The 20,039-nt window shown below is 39.0% G+C and overlaps 1 protein-coding gene across 3 annotated transcripts in view; it reads left to right on the top strand.

Moving 5' to 3' along the window:
- gart (phosphoribosylglycinamide formyltransferase) overlaps positions 1 to 18,805 on the top strand; it is a 39,769-nt gene extending 20,964 nt beyond the window's left edge. For all 3 annotated transcript variants that reach the window (XM_056463756.1, XM_056463747.1, XM_056463763.1), the window contains exons 10-22: positions 189 to 357; positions 561 to 795; positions 5,197 to 5,291; positions 8,005 to 8,114; positions 9,285 to 9,483; positions 9,992 to 10,243; positions 12,123 to 12,275; positions 12,470 to 12,673; positions 12,869 to 13,021; positions 14,807 to 14,937; positions 15,500 to 15,641; positions 16,016 to 16,131; positions 18,241 to 18,805. In XM_056463756.1, the coding sequence (XP_056319731.1) occupies positions 189 to 357; positions 561 to 795; positions 5,197 to 5,291; positions 8,005 to 8,114; positions 9,285 to 9,483; positions 9,992 to 10,243; positions 12,123 to 12,275; positions 12,470 to 12,673; positions 12,869 to 13,021; positions 14,807 to 14,937; positions 15,500 to 15,641; positions 16,016 to 16,131; positions 18,241 to 18,438 (2,157 nt within the window). In that variant the 3' untranslated portion in view covers positions 18,439 to 18,805. The remainder of the gene's footprint in view (positions 1 to 188; positions 358 to 560; positions 796 to 5,196; positions 5,292 to 8,004; positions 8,115 to 9,284; positions 9,484 to 9,991; positions 10,244 to 12,122; positions 12,276 to 12,469; positions 12,674 to 12,868; positions 13,022 to 14,806; positions 14,938 to 15,499; positions 15,642 to 16,015; positions 16,132 to 18,240) is intronic.
- Positions 18,806 to 20,039: the final 1,234 nt, after the last annotated feature.

Here is a 20,039-nt window from a genome sequence, read left to right on the forward strand (position 1 = left end):
TTTCAGTCAGAACTCATTTCACACGGCATGATTTTGAGTTGTCGACAGCTCCAGATATTCAGCATGCCAAATATCTCACAAGTGTCGACGACGACTCTATGATTCTCTCAGATCGTGTCTTTGATAGGTCACACTGTTTAATTGTTACTCACGTGAACTAGCACTGATTGTGTTTGTGTGTTCTTCAGGTGCTGCTCCCGCTGCTGCAGTCAGACCTGTATGAGGTGTGTATGCAGACGCTGCACTGTGAGCTGGACTCTGCTTCAGTGCAGTGGATGCAGGACTGTGCTGCGGTGACTGTGGTGATGGCCAGCGGAGGATACCCGAACGCTTACAGAAAGGGTCTGGAGATCAGCGGTGCGTCTCAGATCTTTATCTGGAGTCTGGCATGTTTAGACGAGGGCACTGTGTTTTGGTCTTGGACACTGTAATTTTAATTGAATACTTTTCAGATTATTTAGAAATACAGTTTAATTTTTTTAGACGTGACAGCCATTGGTTGAGCAGTTTTAATGTCAAATTACCTCATTATAAAAAAACAATATCTCTTATTTGTTCAGGTTTGTCTCAGGCTTCAGAGATGGGCGTTCAGGTGTTTCACGCCGGCACTGCTCTTAAAGAAGGGGGCGGAGTCATCACGAGTGGTGGGCGTGTCCTGACGGTCACTGCGGTCCGGCCCACTCTGGAGAGTGCTTTACAGAGCGCTAATGAAGGAGTGGCAGCGATCAGCTTTCCTGATGCGGTTTACCGGAGAGACATCGGCCACCGCGCCATCACATACCTCACACACACCAGGTCTGAACACACTAACACACTGTAGGCTCTGTGCTTAACAGTTCATGTCTGGTGTTGTGTGTATGTTAAGGTTATATGTCAATAAACAAACTCGTAATTATAATATTGTTTTCTTTTATTAGTGTTGTCTGCAAGTCAAACACCATTACTTATATTAGAGTCTCTTCTAATCACTATAATTAGTAACTAAAGTTCAGCATATAACCCAGCACTTCCTAGTAACAGCCCAGCAACCACTCATAACTTCCTAGTAACAATACAGAACACGCCCAGAACGCCCTAGTAACCACCTAGCAACCACTCATGACATCCTAGTTACAACACAGAACAGACCCAGAATCCCCTTGTGACCACTTAGCAACCACTCACAATTTCTTAGGAACAGTTCAACCCCCAGAAACCACAACAACCACTCATAACACCCTAGTAACAACTCTGAACCCACTTAAAATCCCCTAGTAACCAATGAGCAACCACTCACAACATCCTGGTAACAAAACACATCCCACCCAGAACCCCCTAGTAACCACCTAACAACCACTCATAGCATCCTAGTAACAACACAGAACACACCCAGAATCTCCTAGTAAACACCTAGCAACCACTCATGACATCCTATTAACAACACAGAACACACCCAGAATCTTCTTGTGACCACTTAGCAACCACTCATAACTTCTTAGTAACAAAACACATCCCACCCAGAACCCCTAGTAACCATCTAGCAACCACTGATAGCATCCTAGTCACAACACAGAACACCCAGAATCCCCTAGTAACCACCTAGCAACCACTCATAACTTCTTAGTAACAACTCAACCCACAGTAACCACCTAGCAACCACTCATAACATCCTAGTAACAACACACATCCCACCCAGAATCCCCTAGTAACCACCTAACAACCACTCGTAACAACACTGAACCCACTCAGAACCCCCTAGTAACCACCTAGCAACCACTCATAGCATCCTAGTAACAACCCACATCCCACCCAGAACCCTCTAGTAACCAGCTAACAACCACTCATAACATCCTAGTAACAATTCAACCCCCAGTAACCATCTAGCAACCACTCATAACATCCTAGTAACAACACACATCCCACCCAGAACCCCTAATAACCACCTAACAACCACTCATAACATCCTAGTAAAAACACTGAACCCACTCAGAACCCCCTAGTAACCAAATAGCAACCACTCATAGCATCCTAGTAACAACACCGAACACACCCAGAATCCCCTGGTAACCACCTAGTAACCACTCATGTCATCCTAGTAACAACACAGAACACACCCAGAATCCCCTAAGAACCACCTAGCAACCACTCATGACATCCTAGTAACAACACAGAACACACCCAGAATCCCTTTATGACCACTTAGTAACCACTCGTAACTTCTTAGTAACAACTCAACCCCCAGTAACCACCTAGCAACCACTCATAACATCCTGGTTGCAACACACATCCCACCCAGAATCCCCTAGCAACCACCTAACAACCACTCATAAAATCCTAGTAACAACACTGAACCCACTCAGAACCCCCTGGTAACCACCTAGCAACCACTCATGACAACCTAGTAACAACACAGAACACACCAGAAACCCCTAGTAAACACCTAGCAACCACGCATAACTTCTTAGTAACTACACAGAACACACCCAGGACCCCCATAGTAACCACCTAGCAACCATTCATAATGTCCTAGTAACAACACAGAACACTGTAGGAACCAAAATAGGAAGCCACTAACATCTTCATGGAAACCAGATGAACCCAGATTTAACCAGTCCATTAGAAGTGGGCTCATAGAAGGAACTGTGTTGAGATCATCATGTTCCCTGCATGGTGTTCACTGCATAGTGTTAATTGCTCTCTATCCCCCTGCAGACAGGAAATCAGCTGAACTTTAAATTTACTTCATTGAAATTAGCATAAACGCACGTTAGCTTTTGAATTAAACACTTTCAAACTATATCATGGCAGAATATACTGTGGTGTCCACTTCTCAGGGCACTTACAGTCAAATAGAACAAACCTCTGAAGCGGTGAGAGAAACATATGAATATGCATAGCAGGGGGACGAGGATTGAGAGCCGCTGCTTTGCCATGCTTTACCTTAACCATAGAGGACTTCTAGAGGTCTCCATAATCCTGGACCAGGCCGTATCCTGAGCAGATGCTGTGGTGGTTATGGAGAAGTGCATGAGACTGATTCCTGAAAGACGCCAGTGACAGACGAGTCTCCACATGATCCTGCGGGCCAGCCTGACCTCCAGCGGGTGACCTACTCACACCTGCAGCTTCTCCATGATGGACGTCCAGCGTTCTCCAGCGTCTAGACTGCAGCTCTGCACAAGACGTTTGACCAGAGGAGAAATGGTCATGCCCAACTGAGCCTAGTTTCGCTCTAGGTTTTTCACTTTAGCCAATTGAGCCTTCGCTAAGCCACACCTGAAAACCACCACACACCAATCGTGGCTTAGCAACCGTAGCTACGCGCAGGAGGTCTGTCAAGCTTTCGAGCGAGGGAAACAAGCCAAAGCGTTGTGCATATGGATTGTGCAAATCTGATGTCCGGTATCCTAAAAGTTTGTACGAGGTGGTGGAATTGTTTTCCCTTTCCAAAACCAAAAACCTAAAGGGAGAAATCCAAGCTTGGATTTCTCAGGGGCGCTAAAGGAGAGGAGATAAGTTGGTTTTGTTTCGATATTCCTGACACATTCAGTGATAGACCGACAGCAACAACTCGCACACCTCTTACCCCAAACAGTGTTGCCAGATGTAGCAGACTGATTCCAGCCCAAATACTATCCAAAACCCGCTGAAATGCAAAAAGACGCGCCCAGTCTTCTGTAAATCACACTAAGTGGGGCAGGGAGCTGTGACGGTCGCGGAGATCACGCTAACTGGGGTTGGAGGGGGGTTTGTGATGGTCGCCAAAATCGCGCTAAGTGGTGGGGGAGGTTCTGACATGGGGGCGGCCGTTACGTTGCAAAACCGCCCAATTTTTCGTTTTCACCGCTGACCCTGATCAGATCTAAACTGAGTTTCCTACAGAAACACAAAGCAGGTTCTGTTTCACAGCTGTCTTTTTCCTATTTTCCTGCTCAATATTGTGAGCACTGCTCCATTTAAACCCTCGCCATAGTAGTCATACTAATAGCAATCATTTTTCCATCCGTTTTAATCTACGAATATTTGAAACTTCATATCAACAGAACAAAACCGAGATATGATCAGAATCTGAGCACTTGTGATCATTATACTTCACCCGCAGCTGTTTTTCAGTCATTTATAACCCTCATGTCCATGTCAGAGCTACAGTTCACTGATGTTTTCGTCAGTCTTTTGGAGATTTAATCATTGGTGGTGATGTTATACTGGGTTAGTGTCTGCTTTTATATTTGGTGTGGGATTAATATTTGCTGGTAGGGAAATCTATTTGTTTACTTCTGGTATTTATACTTTGATTTGCATTTCAATTCATTTATTTTTACCACTTAACTGCAAATTAGAATAGAAACGGTATAAAGAGCACACAAACATGCTGACAGTTATAGGTGCTGGACATTGTTATGGGTCAATGATGCTAATATTCAGCACAAATCCATCAAGTTCCCCTTTCTGGCTGCTCTTTCTGTGAATGAATTATGTAGAAGCACTGTCCATGTGTGTTTCCTCATCAGTTAGTAACGCTATATTTCGTTGCACAACATTAGTCTATCAGGCTTTTTGGCTAAAAATAGAGAAATCATGGTTTAATTAGTTATTATTAGATTATTTGTAAATGTCACCTGCTGTGCATGAACTGAGCTGTTGAATGGTTAGCACATGTGGCGGCTAGGCTAAGCTAGCTTCAATTTTGATTTAATTATTCTCTAATCGTTGCCTATTATGTTGTGAATATACTCCTGTAATGTATACTGCAGTCATTTTTTGTCTGGCTTTCTCAGATATCTCCCCTGTTCCCCAAAAATGACTAATTATATCTCTGGGAATGTCTGACACCGGCGCATACACATTGTAATAGAAGTGCCAGGCACGAAAGCTTGACAGGCATAGCAACAGTAACTAAGGAGGGCGGGGCTTAGCGAAGGGTCAATTGGTGAAGTTTGTTCCTCCACTGTCGCCGCTGACTTGGGACCTGTGTTTCTGTGCATGGCTGGATTTGCTCTTCAGTGTTTAAACTATCAGCAGTGAAAACTCTGAACACTGGACTGACACTGTTTCAGTTCACTAGAACTTCTGTGTTCAGCTGCTGTGACACAATCTTCATTGGAAAAGCACTAGAGAAATAAAGATCAATTGAATTTAGAGTGTGTGTTGTTGATCTGGATCAGCCGATGTGAGTGTGTGTGTGTATGTTTTCTAACTGTTGTGTTTGTGCTCTAGAGGACTGACGTATAAGGACAGCGGTGTGGACATCGCTGCGGGAAACAGACTAGTAGACATCATCAAACCTCTAGCCAAGGCAACATCTCGTCCAGGTACAGCACGTCCTCAAACACACACACACATCATCATCACCGTTATGCACTGCTGACGTTCACATTTTTATCAAAACCAATGTCTTATCTGGTTCGCTGATGATTGACGTTTCTGTTTATTCTGTGAAACCTTGAAGTTCTTTGAAGTTGTTTCTGATAGTGGGATTCAGGTTTCAGAGCTTAAGCTTCTTTAACGACATCAATCATTAAGCTGTCAATTTTCCAGTCCATAATTTCAGCCTGTCACACTGAGACAACGGCAAACAGACAACATCACATCTACAGGGATGTACTCTCTAACCTTTATGGAATGAGAGCAGAGTTTAACGGCTTAAGGTAAACGATCTCAGGAAACTTAAAAGAGTAGTTCACACTAAAGTTTATATTTCTTGTTAAATAACTCGCCCTCAGGACAGCCACGATGTACAGTAGCTGACTTTATTCTTCAGGAGAACAGTTTATGAATTAAAGTTTCTCAGTCAAGGCAGGTGAAGATTTCTCGAGAAATGATTGAAATGAAGAGTTCCCCGGGGCTCCCTTTCATCTAATGATTCTAAAATCAGCTTCTAATGATTCTGAAACCAGCTTCTGTTGATTCTAAAATCAGCTTCTAATGATTCTAAAATCAGCTTCTAATGATTCTGAAATCAGCTTCTAATCATTCTAAAATCAGCTTCTAGTGATCCTAAAATCAGCTTCTAGTGATCCTAAAATCAGCTTCTTATGATCCTAAAATCAGCTTCTAATCATTCTAAAATCAGCTTCTATTGATTCTAAAATCAGCTTCTAATGATTCTAAAATCAGCTTCTAATGATTCTGAAATCAGCTTCTAATCATTCTAAAATCAGCTTCTAGTGATCCTAAAATCAGCTTATGATGATCCTAAAATCAGCTTCTGATGATCCTAAAATCAGCTTCTGATGATCCTAAAATCAGCTTCTGATGATCCTAAAATCAGCTTCTAATCATTCTAAAATCAGCTTCTGATGATTCTAAAATCAGCTTCTAATGATTCTGAAATCAACTTCTAATCATTCTAAAATCAACTTCTAGTGATTCTAAAATCAGCTTCTAGTGATTCTAAAATCAGCTTCTAGTGATTCTAAAATCAGCTTCTAGTGATTCTAAAATCAGCTTCTAGTGATTCTAAAATCAGCTTCTAGTGATTCTAAAATCAGCTTCTGATGATTCTAAAATCAGCTTCTGATGATTCTAAAATCAGCTTCTGATGATTCTAAAATCAGCTTCTGATGATTCTAAAATCAGCTTCTGATGATCCTAAATCAGCTTCTAATCATTCTAAAATCAGCTTCTGATGATTCTAAAATCAGCTTCTAATCATTCTAAAATCAGCTTCTGATGATCCTAAAATCAGCTTCTAATCATTCTAAAATCAACTTATCATTCTAAAATCAGCTTCTAGTGATTAGAAAATTAGCTTCTAATGATTCTAAAATCATCTTCTAGTGATTAAAAAATCAGCTTCTAATGATTCTTAAATCAGCTTCTAATGATCCCAAATCAGCTTCTAATCATTCTAAAATCAGCTTCTAGTAAATAGAAAATCAGCTTCCAGTGATTAGAAAATCAGCTTCCAATCATTCTAAAATCAGCTTCTAATAATTTTAAAATCAGCTTCTAATGATTAAAAAACCTGCTTCTAATCATCCTAAAATCAGCTTCTAATCATCCTAAAATCAGCTTCTAATATCCTAAAATCAGCTTCTAATGATTCTAAAATCAGCTTCTAATGATTCTAAGATCAGCTTCTAATGATTCTAAAATCAGCTTCTAATGATTCTAAGCTTAGCTTCTAATGATTCTCAGATCAGCTTCTAATCATCCTAAATTCAGCTTTTAATGATTTTAAAATCAGCTTTTAATGATTTTAAAATCAGCTTCTAATTCATATATCAGCTTTTAATGATTTTAAAATCAGCTTTTAATGTTTCTAAAATCAGCTTCTAATGATTCTAAAATCGGCTTCTAATCATTCTTAAATCAGCTTCTAATGATTCTAAAATCATATACTAATTTCAAATTCAGCTTTTAAGTATTCTAAAATCAGCTTCAAGTGATTTAAAAAATCAGCTTCAAGTGATTTAAAAAATCAGCTTCTAATCATTCCAAAATCAGCATCTAGTGATTGGAAAATCAGCTTCTAATGATTCTAAAATCAGCTTCTAATCATTCTAAAATCAGCTTCTAATCATTCTAAAGTCAGCTTCTAATGATTTTAAAATCAATTTCTAATTGTTCTAAAATCAGCTTCTAGTGATTACAAAATCAGCTTCTAATGATCCTAAAATCACTTTCTAATGATTCTAAAATCAGCTTCCAATGATTTTAAAATCAGCTTTTAATAGTTCTAAAATCAGCTTCTAATCGTTCTAAAATCAGCTTCTAATTGTTCTAAAATCGGCTTCTAATCATTGTAAAATCAGCTTCTAATGATTTTAAAATCAACTTCTTATCATTCTAAAATCAGCTTCTAATCATTCTTAAATCAGTTTTTAATCATTCTAAAATCAGCATCTAATGATTCTAACATCAGTTTCTACTGATTCTGAAATCAGGTTGGAGCCCAGGGCTCTGTTTTGGGCCTATTAATATTTGATATTTGGGTTCATTTATTTATTTTTGGAAAAATACCTTATGCCTATGGAGAGTCCTCGCAAACTCTCTTTGTGTGTGTGTGTGTGTGTTGTTCAGGATGTAATGCGGATCTTGGTGGTTTTGCGGGGCTCTTTGATCTGAAAGCTGCAGGATTCACGGACCCCATATTGGTGTCAGGGACTGATGGAGTCGGCACGAAGCTGAAGGTATCGTGAACTTCATTTTTTCATACACTGCAGTGACTGTATCATCACTGCCATCATGGTATGTGTGTGTGCAAAGATTATTACAGTTTTGTGTTTTTAAATTAGATTTTTTTGTTCATTTCTATTTACTTTTAGTTCATTTCAATAATACTTTTGTTAGTTTTAGTTTAGTTTTTATTATGTGTGCAAGTTTTTATTTAGTTTTATATATTTAGTCAAAATATGCAATTAATAATATGAGCGCTTGCATAATACTGTAAACAATTATTTTTTTTTGCTAACTATTATTTTATTTCAGTTTGTTTTGTTTAGATTTTCCATTTATTGCAGATGTATATTTAGTGTAAATATATCCTTCACTAAAATTACCTTTGTAGGATTGGGTTTTAAACCACAGCGGTTCGAACTGTAGTTCTGCCGAATGACTAAAAAGTTATTAGTATTGATGATAAAAAACTGTACATTCTAGTCAAACCATTCTTCTGCAATCTTATATCAGTATTAATAGCTATAAATGTGGGAGAGCCTTGATATTATGGGATTGTATTGTATTGCAAAATGGAGCAGTTAAGTGTTGATGTTAAATCAAAAGTAATTCACAAATACTTGAAAATGAGATGATTTAATGACAATAATTCTCTATGGTTACAACTGAATTAATTACAAAATAACTGTATGAAATGATCAAATATGAAATGATAAAACATATGATATAAATTGTACCCAGCTTAAATGTAAAATTAAAGTTACCAGAGGTAGAAGGAGAGACACAGGGGGAGGGAGAGAGGGACATAGAAAGCAGGCCCAGAAGTTAGCCTGATTGCAGTAGAGTTGGAGAAGAGTCAGAGGAGGAGAGGAGCAGAGGAGGAAAGCAGACCAGGAAAAGAAAAGAGGCAGAGCAGCGTTTTACCACCTATTTTGTATCTTTCTTGACCATGTGACTAAAGCCCAAATACTGAGACATTCAAACTGACCAATCAACATGTGAGCACATCGTAAAACCCCCAAAGTCCACACAGCAGGCCCTGATCTTATCAGTATCTGCCTTTGGAGCCAGTATGGACCTTCTTGAGTCAAAAATACATGTTTTGTCATGTAAACAAACGCATATAATAATTTAGCCTCTTACACCTTGTTTGTGTGTGTGTGTGTGTGTGTGTGTGTGTGTAGATTGCACAGGAGTGTGGTGTTCACAGCACTCTGGGTCAGGATCTGGTTGCCATGTGTGTGAATGATGTTCTCGCTCAGGGAGCCGAGCCGCTCTTCTTCCTGGATTATTTCTCCTGCGGTCGGCTAGATGTCGACGTCGCGGCTTCGGTCATCGGCGGCATCGCAGACGCCTGTCAGATGGCTGGATGTGCTCTGCTAGGTCTGTCACACTCACAAATCAACAGCAGAATTTCTGCTTCACTGTTGTTCTCTGCATAGGGTCTCATGTGTAGAGTTAAGAAACTGTGGACTTTGGCGCCACCAGTGGCCGTTCAGTGAACTGCAACCAAGAATTTTTTACTCCAAATTATCTTCCAAGTTTTTTTGGTAGCACTTTAGTTTAGGTCACAATCCAGGATAATAATAAATAATTTACTAACACTGCTAGCCTAATAATCTACTAATTAGCGTTGTAGTAATATCAGTATATTTTGACCTTGTTAGGATTGTTTTTTGTGTGTGTCCCCATGAGGAAAACAGCTCATGAATTAGTCAGAATGAAAATGTGTGTTGAAAATGAATGAAATGAAAGTGTTTTGAACATGTATAAATGCAGATTGTTTCCTGTGAGGCCTGGGTTTAGGGACAGGCGGAGAGAAAATACAGTCTGTACAGTAGAAGCATTACAGGTCCCCATAAGACATGAAAACCAATGTGTTTGTGTGCAGGAGGTGAGACGGCGGAGATGCCGGGTGTGTATCCTGCAGGAGAGTATGATCTGGCTGGGTTCTGTGTGGGAGCAGTGGAGCGATCAGCTCTTCTGCCCAGACTGAAGGACATCTCAGAGGGAGATCTGCTGCTGGGCGTCTCCTCCTCCGGCATACACAGCAACGGCTTCAGTCTGGTGCGCACGATCCTGGAGCGCAGCGGCCTAAACATCAGCTCACCCGCTCCCTTCGGCCGCCCCGGACAGACTGTCGGTATGATAGTGTGTGTGAGAGAGAGAGAGGATCAGTGATGGACAGATAGTTACATATTATGTCTAACGCATGATTTTGTTTGTGTGTGTGTGTGTGTGTATGTGTTTCTGTCTGTGTGTGTTTGTGAGAGAATCAGGAGTCTGTTCTATAGTTAGTTCACCCAACAATGAGAATTCTATGGCTGGTTTTCTTCAAAAGATCTGCTTTTGTGCTCAACAGTAGGAACAAGTGGAGAGAGAGTAAATGATGACAGAATTAGAAAAGATTTTTTGGATGTACTGTCCCTTTAAAACAGGGATGGGCAAACTCGGTCCCTGCAGAGTGTAACTCCAACCCTAATCACCAGAAAGCTATAGGCAGGTGTGTTTGATCTTGTAAACACAGATTAGCGTGTTCAGGTGTGTTTGATTTAGTGTTGGAGCAAAACTGCAGGGATTGAGTTTGCCCATCCCTGCTCTAAAACATCTAAGACAGATACCGGATCTTTTAATCCGGATACCTGGTCTCTGGTTAACTTGGTTTTACTGAACAGTTTTTAAATGACTGTTCTTGAACTTTCAACCTTTGATTCTCAATGCCATGGAATGGATTCTTTTTTGTAATCGATTCTTTACTCCTCGGAATAGATTTATTTTGTTATTGATTTTCAACTTCTCAGAATGAATTGTTTTTGTAATAAGCTCTCTATTCTCAATGCCGCCGAATCGATTATTTTTCTAGTCGTCTCTCAATTTTTAATGCCTTAGAGTAGATTATTTTTAGAATCAATTATCAATACCTCAGAGTAAATAGTTTTTGTGATCGACTCTCGATTCTCAATGCTTTAGAATCAATAGTTTTTTTTATCAACTATCAATTCTCAATGCCTTGGAATCAATTCTCCTTGGAATCAATTTTTTTTTGCAATTGACTCTTGATTCTCAACTCCTCAGAATACATTCTTTTTGAAATCAATTCTCGGAATCAGTTCTTTTTGGAATCAACTGCTGATTCTTTTTGGAATCTATTCTCTTCGGAATCAATTCTTTTTGGAATCGACTTTTGAATTCTCAACACTTGAATAGATTATTTTTTGGAATCAATTCTCAACACCTCACAATCGATTATTATTATTTTTTTATCAACTCTCAATGCCTCAGAATCAATTCTTTCAAATCGACTCTTGATTCTCAATGGCTCAGAACTGATTCTTTACGGAATCTACTCTCGGTTGTCAACGCCTGAGAATCAATTCTTTATAGAATTGTCTCTTGATTCTCAATGCCTCAGAATCAATTCTTTATGGAATCGACTCTTAATTCTCAACACCTCAGAATCAATTTTTTATGGAATCGACTCTTAATTCTCAACGCCTCGGAATCAATTCTTTGCGGAATCAACTCTTAATTCTCAACGCCTCGGAATCAATTCTTTGCGGAATCGACTCTTGATTCTCAATGCCTCAGAATCAATTCTTTGCCAAATTGACTATTGATTCTCAATGGCTCAGAACTGATTCTTTACAGAATCGACTCTCGATTCTCAATGCCTCAGAATCAATTCTTTGCGTAATAGACTCTTGATTCTCAATGGCTCAGAACTGATTCTTTACGGAATCTACTCTCGGTTCTCAACGCCTGAGAATCAATTCTTTATGGAATCGACTCTTGATTCTTAATACCTCAGAATCAATCCTTTAAGGAATCGGCTCTTGATTCTCAATGCCTCAGAATCAATTATTTTTTGCAATCGACTCAACCCATTAGAATCAATTCTTTTTTTAATCAACTCTCAATGCTCAGAATCAATTATTTTTTGGAATCGAATATTGATTCTCAACACCTCAGAATCATAGTTAAATCCAGCCTAACGTCTGGTTGTCCTCTGTGTGTGTTTTTAGGAGATGTTCTTCTGACTCCCACTAAGATCTACAGCCGTGTCCTCCAGCCTGTGCTGCGCAGTGGAGCCGTGAAAGCGTTCGCTCACATCACCGGTGGAGGACTGCTGGAGAACATCCCTCGAGTCCTGCCTGCAGATCTGTGTGCGGATCTGGGTGAGCAGAGCAACACATCCTATGTGCAGTATTTAATGAATAATGAATATATGTAGCCTGTCACAATAATCAAACATTTTTATTTTATATAAACCCATACATGCTTCATTTCATAGAGTATTCTTACTCTCTTGAAGTAATTTGGTTTGTTGGTTATATATTGTCTAATGTATATCTTTGTCTGTGTGTGTCAGACGCGTGCCGCTGGCGTATCCCTCCGGTGTTCTCTTGGCTCCAGCAGCAGGGCGGTGTGTGTGAGCAGGAGTTCTGCCGCACCTTTAACTGTGGTCTGGGTGCGGTGCTGGTGGTCAGTAAAGCAGATGCTCAGAGGGTCCTGCGGCTCCTGCAAGCCCACGAGGAGAGCTGGATCATCGGCTCCCTCACACACAGACACCCAGGTCAGACATACACAACAACGCACTACACACAAACATTCATAATGGCTAATAAATTCATGCAATTCCTGCAACATCAGGGCATTTAAAAATCCGCACAAAAGGCTTTTCTTCTTGTTTCTAGTCCAAATATCTGAAAATAAATAAACAAATGAAATATATCTGGCTTGAATAGTGTTATTGTGTGTGTTTGTAAAGGAGCGGAGTCTGTGGTGGTCAGAAACCTGGAGCGGAGTCTTCAGGCCGGGCCGGACTGCTCTCCGGACACTGGCGTGCTGCGAAACGGATCATCAGCAGTGGATCAGAACTCACGGCGCAGGACAAGAGTCGCTGTGCTAATCTCTGGAAGCGGTATGTATTGAATCACACACACACTGGTCAATGTCCCAATACGCACAAACACACACACACACACACACACACACACACACACACACACACTGGTCAATGTCACAATATGCACACACACACACACACACACACACACACACACACACACACACACACACACACACACACACACACCCTCTAAACAACATACACACCATTTAATGGTTATTATGATGATGGTGATGAAGATGATGATGATGGTTAAGATGAAGATGCCTATTATGACGATGATTACGATCATGACTATTATGATGATGATTAGGATGATGATGATGATGATGATGATGATGGTGAAGACCGTTATGATGATGAAGATTGCTATTATGATGATGATGACGATGATAAAGAGTTATGATTATGATGAAGATGATGATGGTGATGATGATGATGATGATGATGATAAAGATAGTTATTATGATGCTGATGATGGTTATAAAGATGAAGATGCCTATTATGATGATGATGGAGATGATGATGGTTATAATGATGATAAAGATGATGATGATGATGAAGATGGTTATGATGATGATGGCTATTATGATGGTGATGAAGATGATTATGATGATGAAGATAATTATGATGATGATGATGGCTATTAAGATGATGATGAAGATTATGATGATGATGACGATAGTTATGATGAAGAGGATGGTAAAGATGGTTATGATGTTGAAGATGGCTATTACAATGATGATGAAAATTATGATGCTATTATGGTGATGATGAAGATGGTTATGAAGATGATGATGGCTATTATGGGGATGATGAAGATGATTATGATGATAAAAAGAGTTATGATGATTAAGAAGATAATTATGATGATGATGATAATGCTATTATGATGGTGATGAAGATGATTATGATGATGATGGCTATTAGGATGGTAATGAAGATCATGATGATGATGACGATAGTTATGATGATGAGGATGATGAAGATCATGATGATGATGACGATAGTTATGATGATGAGGATGATGAAGATTATGATGATGATGACGATAGTTATGATGATGAAGATTATGATGATGATGACGACGATAGTTATGATGAAGAGGATTGTGAACATGGTTATGATGATGAAGATGGCTATTACAATGATGATGAAAATTATGATGCTATTATGGTGATGATGAAGATGGTTATGAAGATGATGATGGCTATTATGGTGATGATGATGATTATGATGATGATGATAATGCTATTATGATGGTGATGAAGATGATTATGATGATGATGGCTATTAGGATGGTAATGAAGATCACGATGATGATGATGAGGATGATGAAGATCATGATGATGATGACGATAGTTTTGATGATGATGATAAAGATTATGATGATGATGACGATAGTTATGATGATGATGATGAAGATTATGATGATGATGACGACGATAGTTAAGATGATGAGGATGGTGAAGATGCTTATGATGATGAAAATGGCTATTATGATGATGAAAATGATGATAAAGAGTGATGATGATGATGATGATGAAGATAGTTATGATTATGAGGATGGTGAAGATACTTATGATGATGATGATAAAGAGAGTGATGATGATGATGATGAAGATAGTTATGATGATGATGATGAAGATAGTTATGATGATGAGGATGGTGAAGATAGTTATGATGATTGCTATTATGATGATGATGAGGATGATGAAGATATGATAATAAAGATGGTTTATTATGCTGATGATGATGATGGTGATAATGATGAAGGTGTGTTGTTGTGTCTGTCAGGAACGAATCTGCAGGCTCTGATGGATCAGGCCAGGAAGCCGTCGAGCTCTGCTGAGATTGTGCTGGTGATCTCCAACAGGCCGGGGGTGATGGGGCTGAAGAGAGCTGCGCTGGCCGGCATTCAGACACGGGTCACCAATACTGCTCAAATTCTCAGCATAGAGTCAATGTTTGTGATAAAACTAGACAAAGATTAAACACACCCAAAATACAAGTTTGTTTAGAGATGATGTATTCAATACAATTCAATTCACCTTTATTTGTACAGCGCTTATACAATGTAGATTGTGTCAAAGCAGCTTCACATAAAAGGTCACAGTAAATAGGAACAGTGTAGTTCAGTTTGTAGTGTTTAAGTTCAGTTCAGTTTAGCTCAGTTCAGTGTGGTTTAATAATCACTACTGAGAGTCCAAATATTGAAGAGCAAATCCAACGATGCTCTTCATGTATGTGTTTATATTATATTTATATTTATTATGTACGCGTAAAAACTTGTTAAATTTTGAAGATATACTGCTTATTTCTCTGTTTTCCAAATTATATATACATTTTTTATGCTTCTGTCTTATTTTACCTGTGATTTACTAATAATAAACCGTGTGTATTTTGAGGCTCCTACAAGGTTTTGTCCCCAAAAGCCGTTTTGTCTTGATTCTGTGCTCATATGCTGATGTGTGTGTGTGTCTCTGTTAGGTTGTGGATCATAAGCTGTACGGCAGCAGAGCAGAGTTCGACGGCACCATTGATAAAGTTCTGGAGGAGTTCAGTGTGGAGCTGGTGTGTCTGGCGGGATTCATGCGCATCCTCACCGGACCCTTCGTACGCAAGTGGAGCGGTGAGACTGTGACTGCATGAAAGATGTCACTTTCTGCTGGACCTTAATGTTTAACTAAAACAAGTGTGTAATGGCGCCTCCCGATGGTGAATACAGTTATAGATTAGATTAGATTAGATTAGATTCAATTTATTGTCATCACACATGTACAAGTACAATTACAAGTATATTCATGATAGCTACTACTGTTAGTTTGGTGTTTATTTCCCTGATCTGGTGACCGTAACATTAATGTTTCATTTGGGATGACATACACGTACACTCAACCATGTAGTGTAGAGTTTTATAAGTTTGTCATTTGGGACGTAGCACTTGTGTTAATATAGCCACAGCGGTTTGTGTGCTCCCTGACGATGTTTTTCTGCTGTTTTCAGGGAAGATGCTGAACATTCATCCATCTCTGCTGCCGTCTTTTAAGGGAGTGAACGCTCAGAAACAGGCTCTTCAGGCCGGAGTCAGAGTTACTGGATGCTCTGTGCACTTTGTGGCGGTACGGTTTATTATAACACACACACACACACACACACACACCGTCTGAACATTGCACATCACATTTACATTTACATGACTGCAGAATCCTTGATCCAGAATTGCAGGTACATTTAATGCATTTTCCATTCATTTCCTTTCAACTGGAGTGATCTGCAACAGATGTATAATTTACAGTAAACTCAATCCATTATTACTAATTACTAATTAGTACTAATTGTTGTTTAAATTATTGTTCAACTTTTTTTAACCAGTAATAGAGTTGACATTTTTGCATTTTGTGCTTTAGTTCAAGATGCTAACCTCAGTCCAGACTCCACATGGTGTGTCTAAAGCACATCTCTATTTATTTTCATCATATTGCTGTTTTTAAAGGGTGAACGAGAGATTCACAGTAATATAGTTGACATTTAACACCATTCATTTTGATCATAGTACAGTTGAAAGCAGAAGTTTCCATACACTGCACATAACCATTAAAAAAAGGTCAGATGTTAATGTGACTAAACTTTTTCTCTTTCAGGTAAGTTAGGATTATCACATGTGTTTCTGTTCTGCTTAATAGCACAATAATGAGAGACAGATTTTGTTGAGAAATAACTCTTCTTGAAAGTCAAGTTTTCATACAATAAGATTATTACGCCTCTGAAAAAGCTCAGATAATGGTGTCAAGGTTTTGGACGTTTCTGATTGGCTAATTGGCAACATTTGAGTTAATTGGAGGCACAACTGTGTTTGTGCCTCCAATATGGTTACAGTTACAGTTTTATTGTTTTAGAAAAAACAACAAGGCAATGGTAAATGTACTATTTTATTCTCACAATTATCATTTTAATTGATAATTTAAAACACATGAAAGAGTACTATAGTAACGTATAATAAATGCTGCAGTGTTTTAGAAATGTCCTATAGTCAAGTACTTGAATTCATCTGTTGGGGTGATTCTGCAGTTGCTATGGTATAGCTATATAGCCATAGTATCTGTTGTGCGGTAATTCTATAGTTCCTACGGTAACGCAACAGCTATAGTAATTGATCTGTTGTAGTGATTCTGCAGTTGCTATGGTAGCACAACAACCACAGCAATTAATCTGTTGTGATGACTACAGTTGCTATGGTAACACAACAACTATACTAATTAATCTGTTGTGGTGACTCTACAGTTGCTATGGTAACACAACAACTATACTAATTAATCTGTTGTGGTGACTCTACAGTTGCTATGGTAACAACAACTATACTAATTAAACTGTTGTAGTGACTCTACAGTTGCTATGGTAACAACAACTATACTAATTAAACTGTTGTAGTGACTCTACAGTTGCTATGGTAACGCAACAACTATACTAATTAATCTGTTGTGGTGACTCTACAGTTGCTATGGTAACGCAACAATATATTAATCTGTTGTGGTGACTACAGTTGCTATGGTAACGCAACAACTATACTAATTAATCTGTTGTGGTGACTCTACAGTTGCTATGGTAACGCAACAACTATACTAATTAATCTGTTGTGGTGACTCTACAGTTGCTATGGTAACGCAACAACTATACTAATTAATCTGTTGTGGTGACTACAGTTGCTATGGTAACGCAACAACTATACTAATTAATCTGTTGTGGTGACTCTACAGTTGCTATGGTAACGCAACAACTATACTAATTAATCTGTTGTAATGACTCTACAGTTGCTATGGTAACACAACAACTATACTAATTAATCTGTTGTGGTGATTCTACAGTTGCTATGGTAACACAACAACTATAGTAATATAAACAAATGAATCAACACTGTAGTTTTCTACAACTATATGGTATATTACACCACAATACACCAGTTTACTATAGTAAAACCTAAAGTATTATATAGTATGTTGTAGCATTGATTAACAAATGAAAGTTGAAAATATTATAATATCTACTGTACAATACACTTTACCATACTATCATCCAAGTACTTACTATACATTTATTATAGTGTTTTTTTTCACATGGTTTCATCTCACAAGTTTTTTTTCTCCTCAAAAATTGTGAGATTTATAAGTCTAAATTATAGTTATGAAAGATAAATAACGCTGACTGCTAGTGTGTATGTGTTTGATTGACAGGAGGATGTGGACGCCGGAGCCATTGTGGTCCAGGAGGCGGTTCCTGTGCTGGTGACTGACAGCGAGGAGAGCCTATCAGAGCGCATCAGGGAGGCGGAGCATCGGGCGTTCCCAGCAGCCCTGGAGCTGGTGTCCAGTGGAGCGGTGAAGCTCCGAGACGACGGACACATCGTGTGGAGCACCAGAGAGACACACTAACCCTCAGATCAATACCGTCCATAGTCAATACTGTCATTAACACAATAACACACATTCCTAACCTCAGATCAATAGAACATTCCAGATCCAGACATTCCTGAACATGCAGAGTCCCACTACTGCTCATCAAGAGCTTATTTGCAGATTTGTAGTCAGTTTCAGGTGTGTGTTGAAGAGTACAACTGCAAAAAAAACAAACCAAGATTCATGGAAATGAGTAAAACTGGAGCTTTTCAGTGTTTGTCAGAGATAGTTTATTCATTAAGAGAGAAAACTGTTGATGCTTGAGGAGTATTAGTGATTTGATGAACTGCATGTGTTGATTTAGGTCTGTGTTTACTGTTGGCATTAAACTTGCACTGCTGTATTAGTGTTTGTCTTTAATTCATCTTTATTTCTCTAGCGCTTGTGTAGATTATGTGGCAGCAGCTGAACACAGAAGTTCGAGTTAACTGAACCTTCAGAGTGGTTTTATCTTCACTGCTGAAAGTCCAAACACTGAAGAGTAAATCCAGCCATGTGCAGCTCCACAAGTTCCAAACCAAGCAAGCCAGTGGCGACAGTGGAGGAATGAACTTCACCAATTGACCAAAGTGGAAAAACCCCCCAAAAAAACCTGTACAGAAACCAGGCTCAGTAGGGCATGACTATTTCTCCTCTGGCCAAACGTCTTGTGCAGATCTGCAGGCTCTGGAGAACGCTGGACGTCCATCATGGAGAATCTGCAGGTGTGAGTAGGTCACCGGCGGGTGTTCAGGCTGGACCTTCAGGATCAATGCAGAGACTCGTCTGTCACTGGGGTCTTTCAGGAATCAGCCTCACGCTCTCCGATCCTCCATGTTTGTAGTGTTTCTTTTCTCACTCTAGATTCACTTCATATTTCAAGGCAAGTGAGGGTTGAGCATACTTTTAACTAATTTTGATGACCGAAATCATCATTGGAATATTAATGCTATGATTTGTTTGGTGTGACTTCTATCAGGTTAATTTTAGGTGATGTATTTACTAACATGAAATAAATCAACAATACTTGTGCATCATTTATCAATTATAGTTCAGCATTATTAACATCTAAATTCATGCACTGAGTTAACATGAACTGTATTGTCATTAGCTAATGTGAATACTGTATTGTTCATGTTAGTAAATGCATTAACTAATGCAACCTTATTGTAATGTTACCGATTTAACTAGTCATATATCAAATCTTTATTTATTTTATTTAAAGACTATCAATAGTAATTTGCTGTAGTGTTAAAAGACTTTAATAATCATAGTTTTGAACAAAGCACTCATTAACCTTCATTTTTGCCACTATTAGGCTGCGGTCACACTTGACTTTGTGTGTGCGAAATTCTGTCGTACTGCGCTGCGAAAAGGGGCGGGATTAAATAAGCTTATTAGATATTTAAAAAAAGCGAGCGATTGCTCCATGTTTTAAATTTCTGTCCAGAGAGGTCGTGTTTTGATCCTCGATTGGTCTCACACAGTCAAGTGATGCGATTTTGCAGGTCAGAGTTCACCAAGCTTGAACTTTGCACTGCAGCGATATGCGAAACTTGACGCATGACCCTGCGTTTCCGGTCTGACGCATTCATGTG

Source organism: Danio aesculapii, chromosome 1 (genome assembly GCF_903798145.1).
Source record: "Danio aesculapii chromosome 1, fDanAes4.1, whole genome shotgun sequence".
In the NCBI taxonomy this organism is placed as follows: domain Eukaryota; kingdom Metazoa; phylum Chordata; class Actinopteri; order Cypriniformes; family Danionidae; genus Danio; species Danio aesculapii.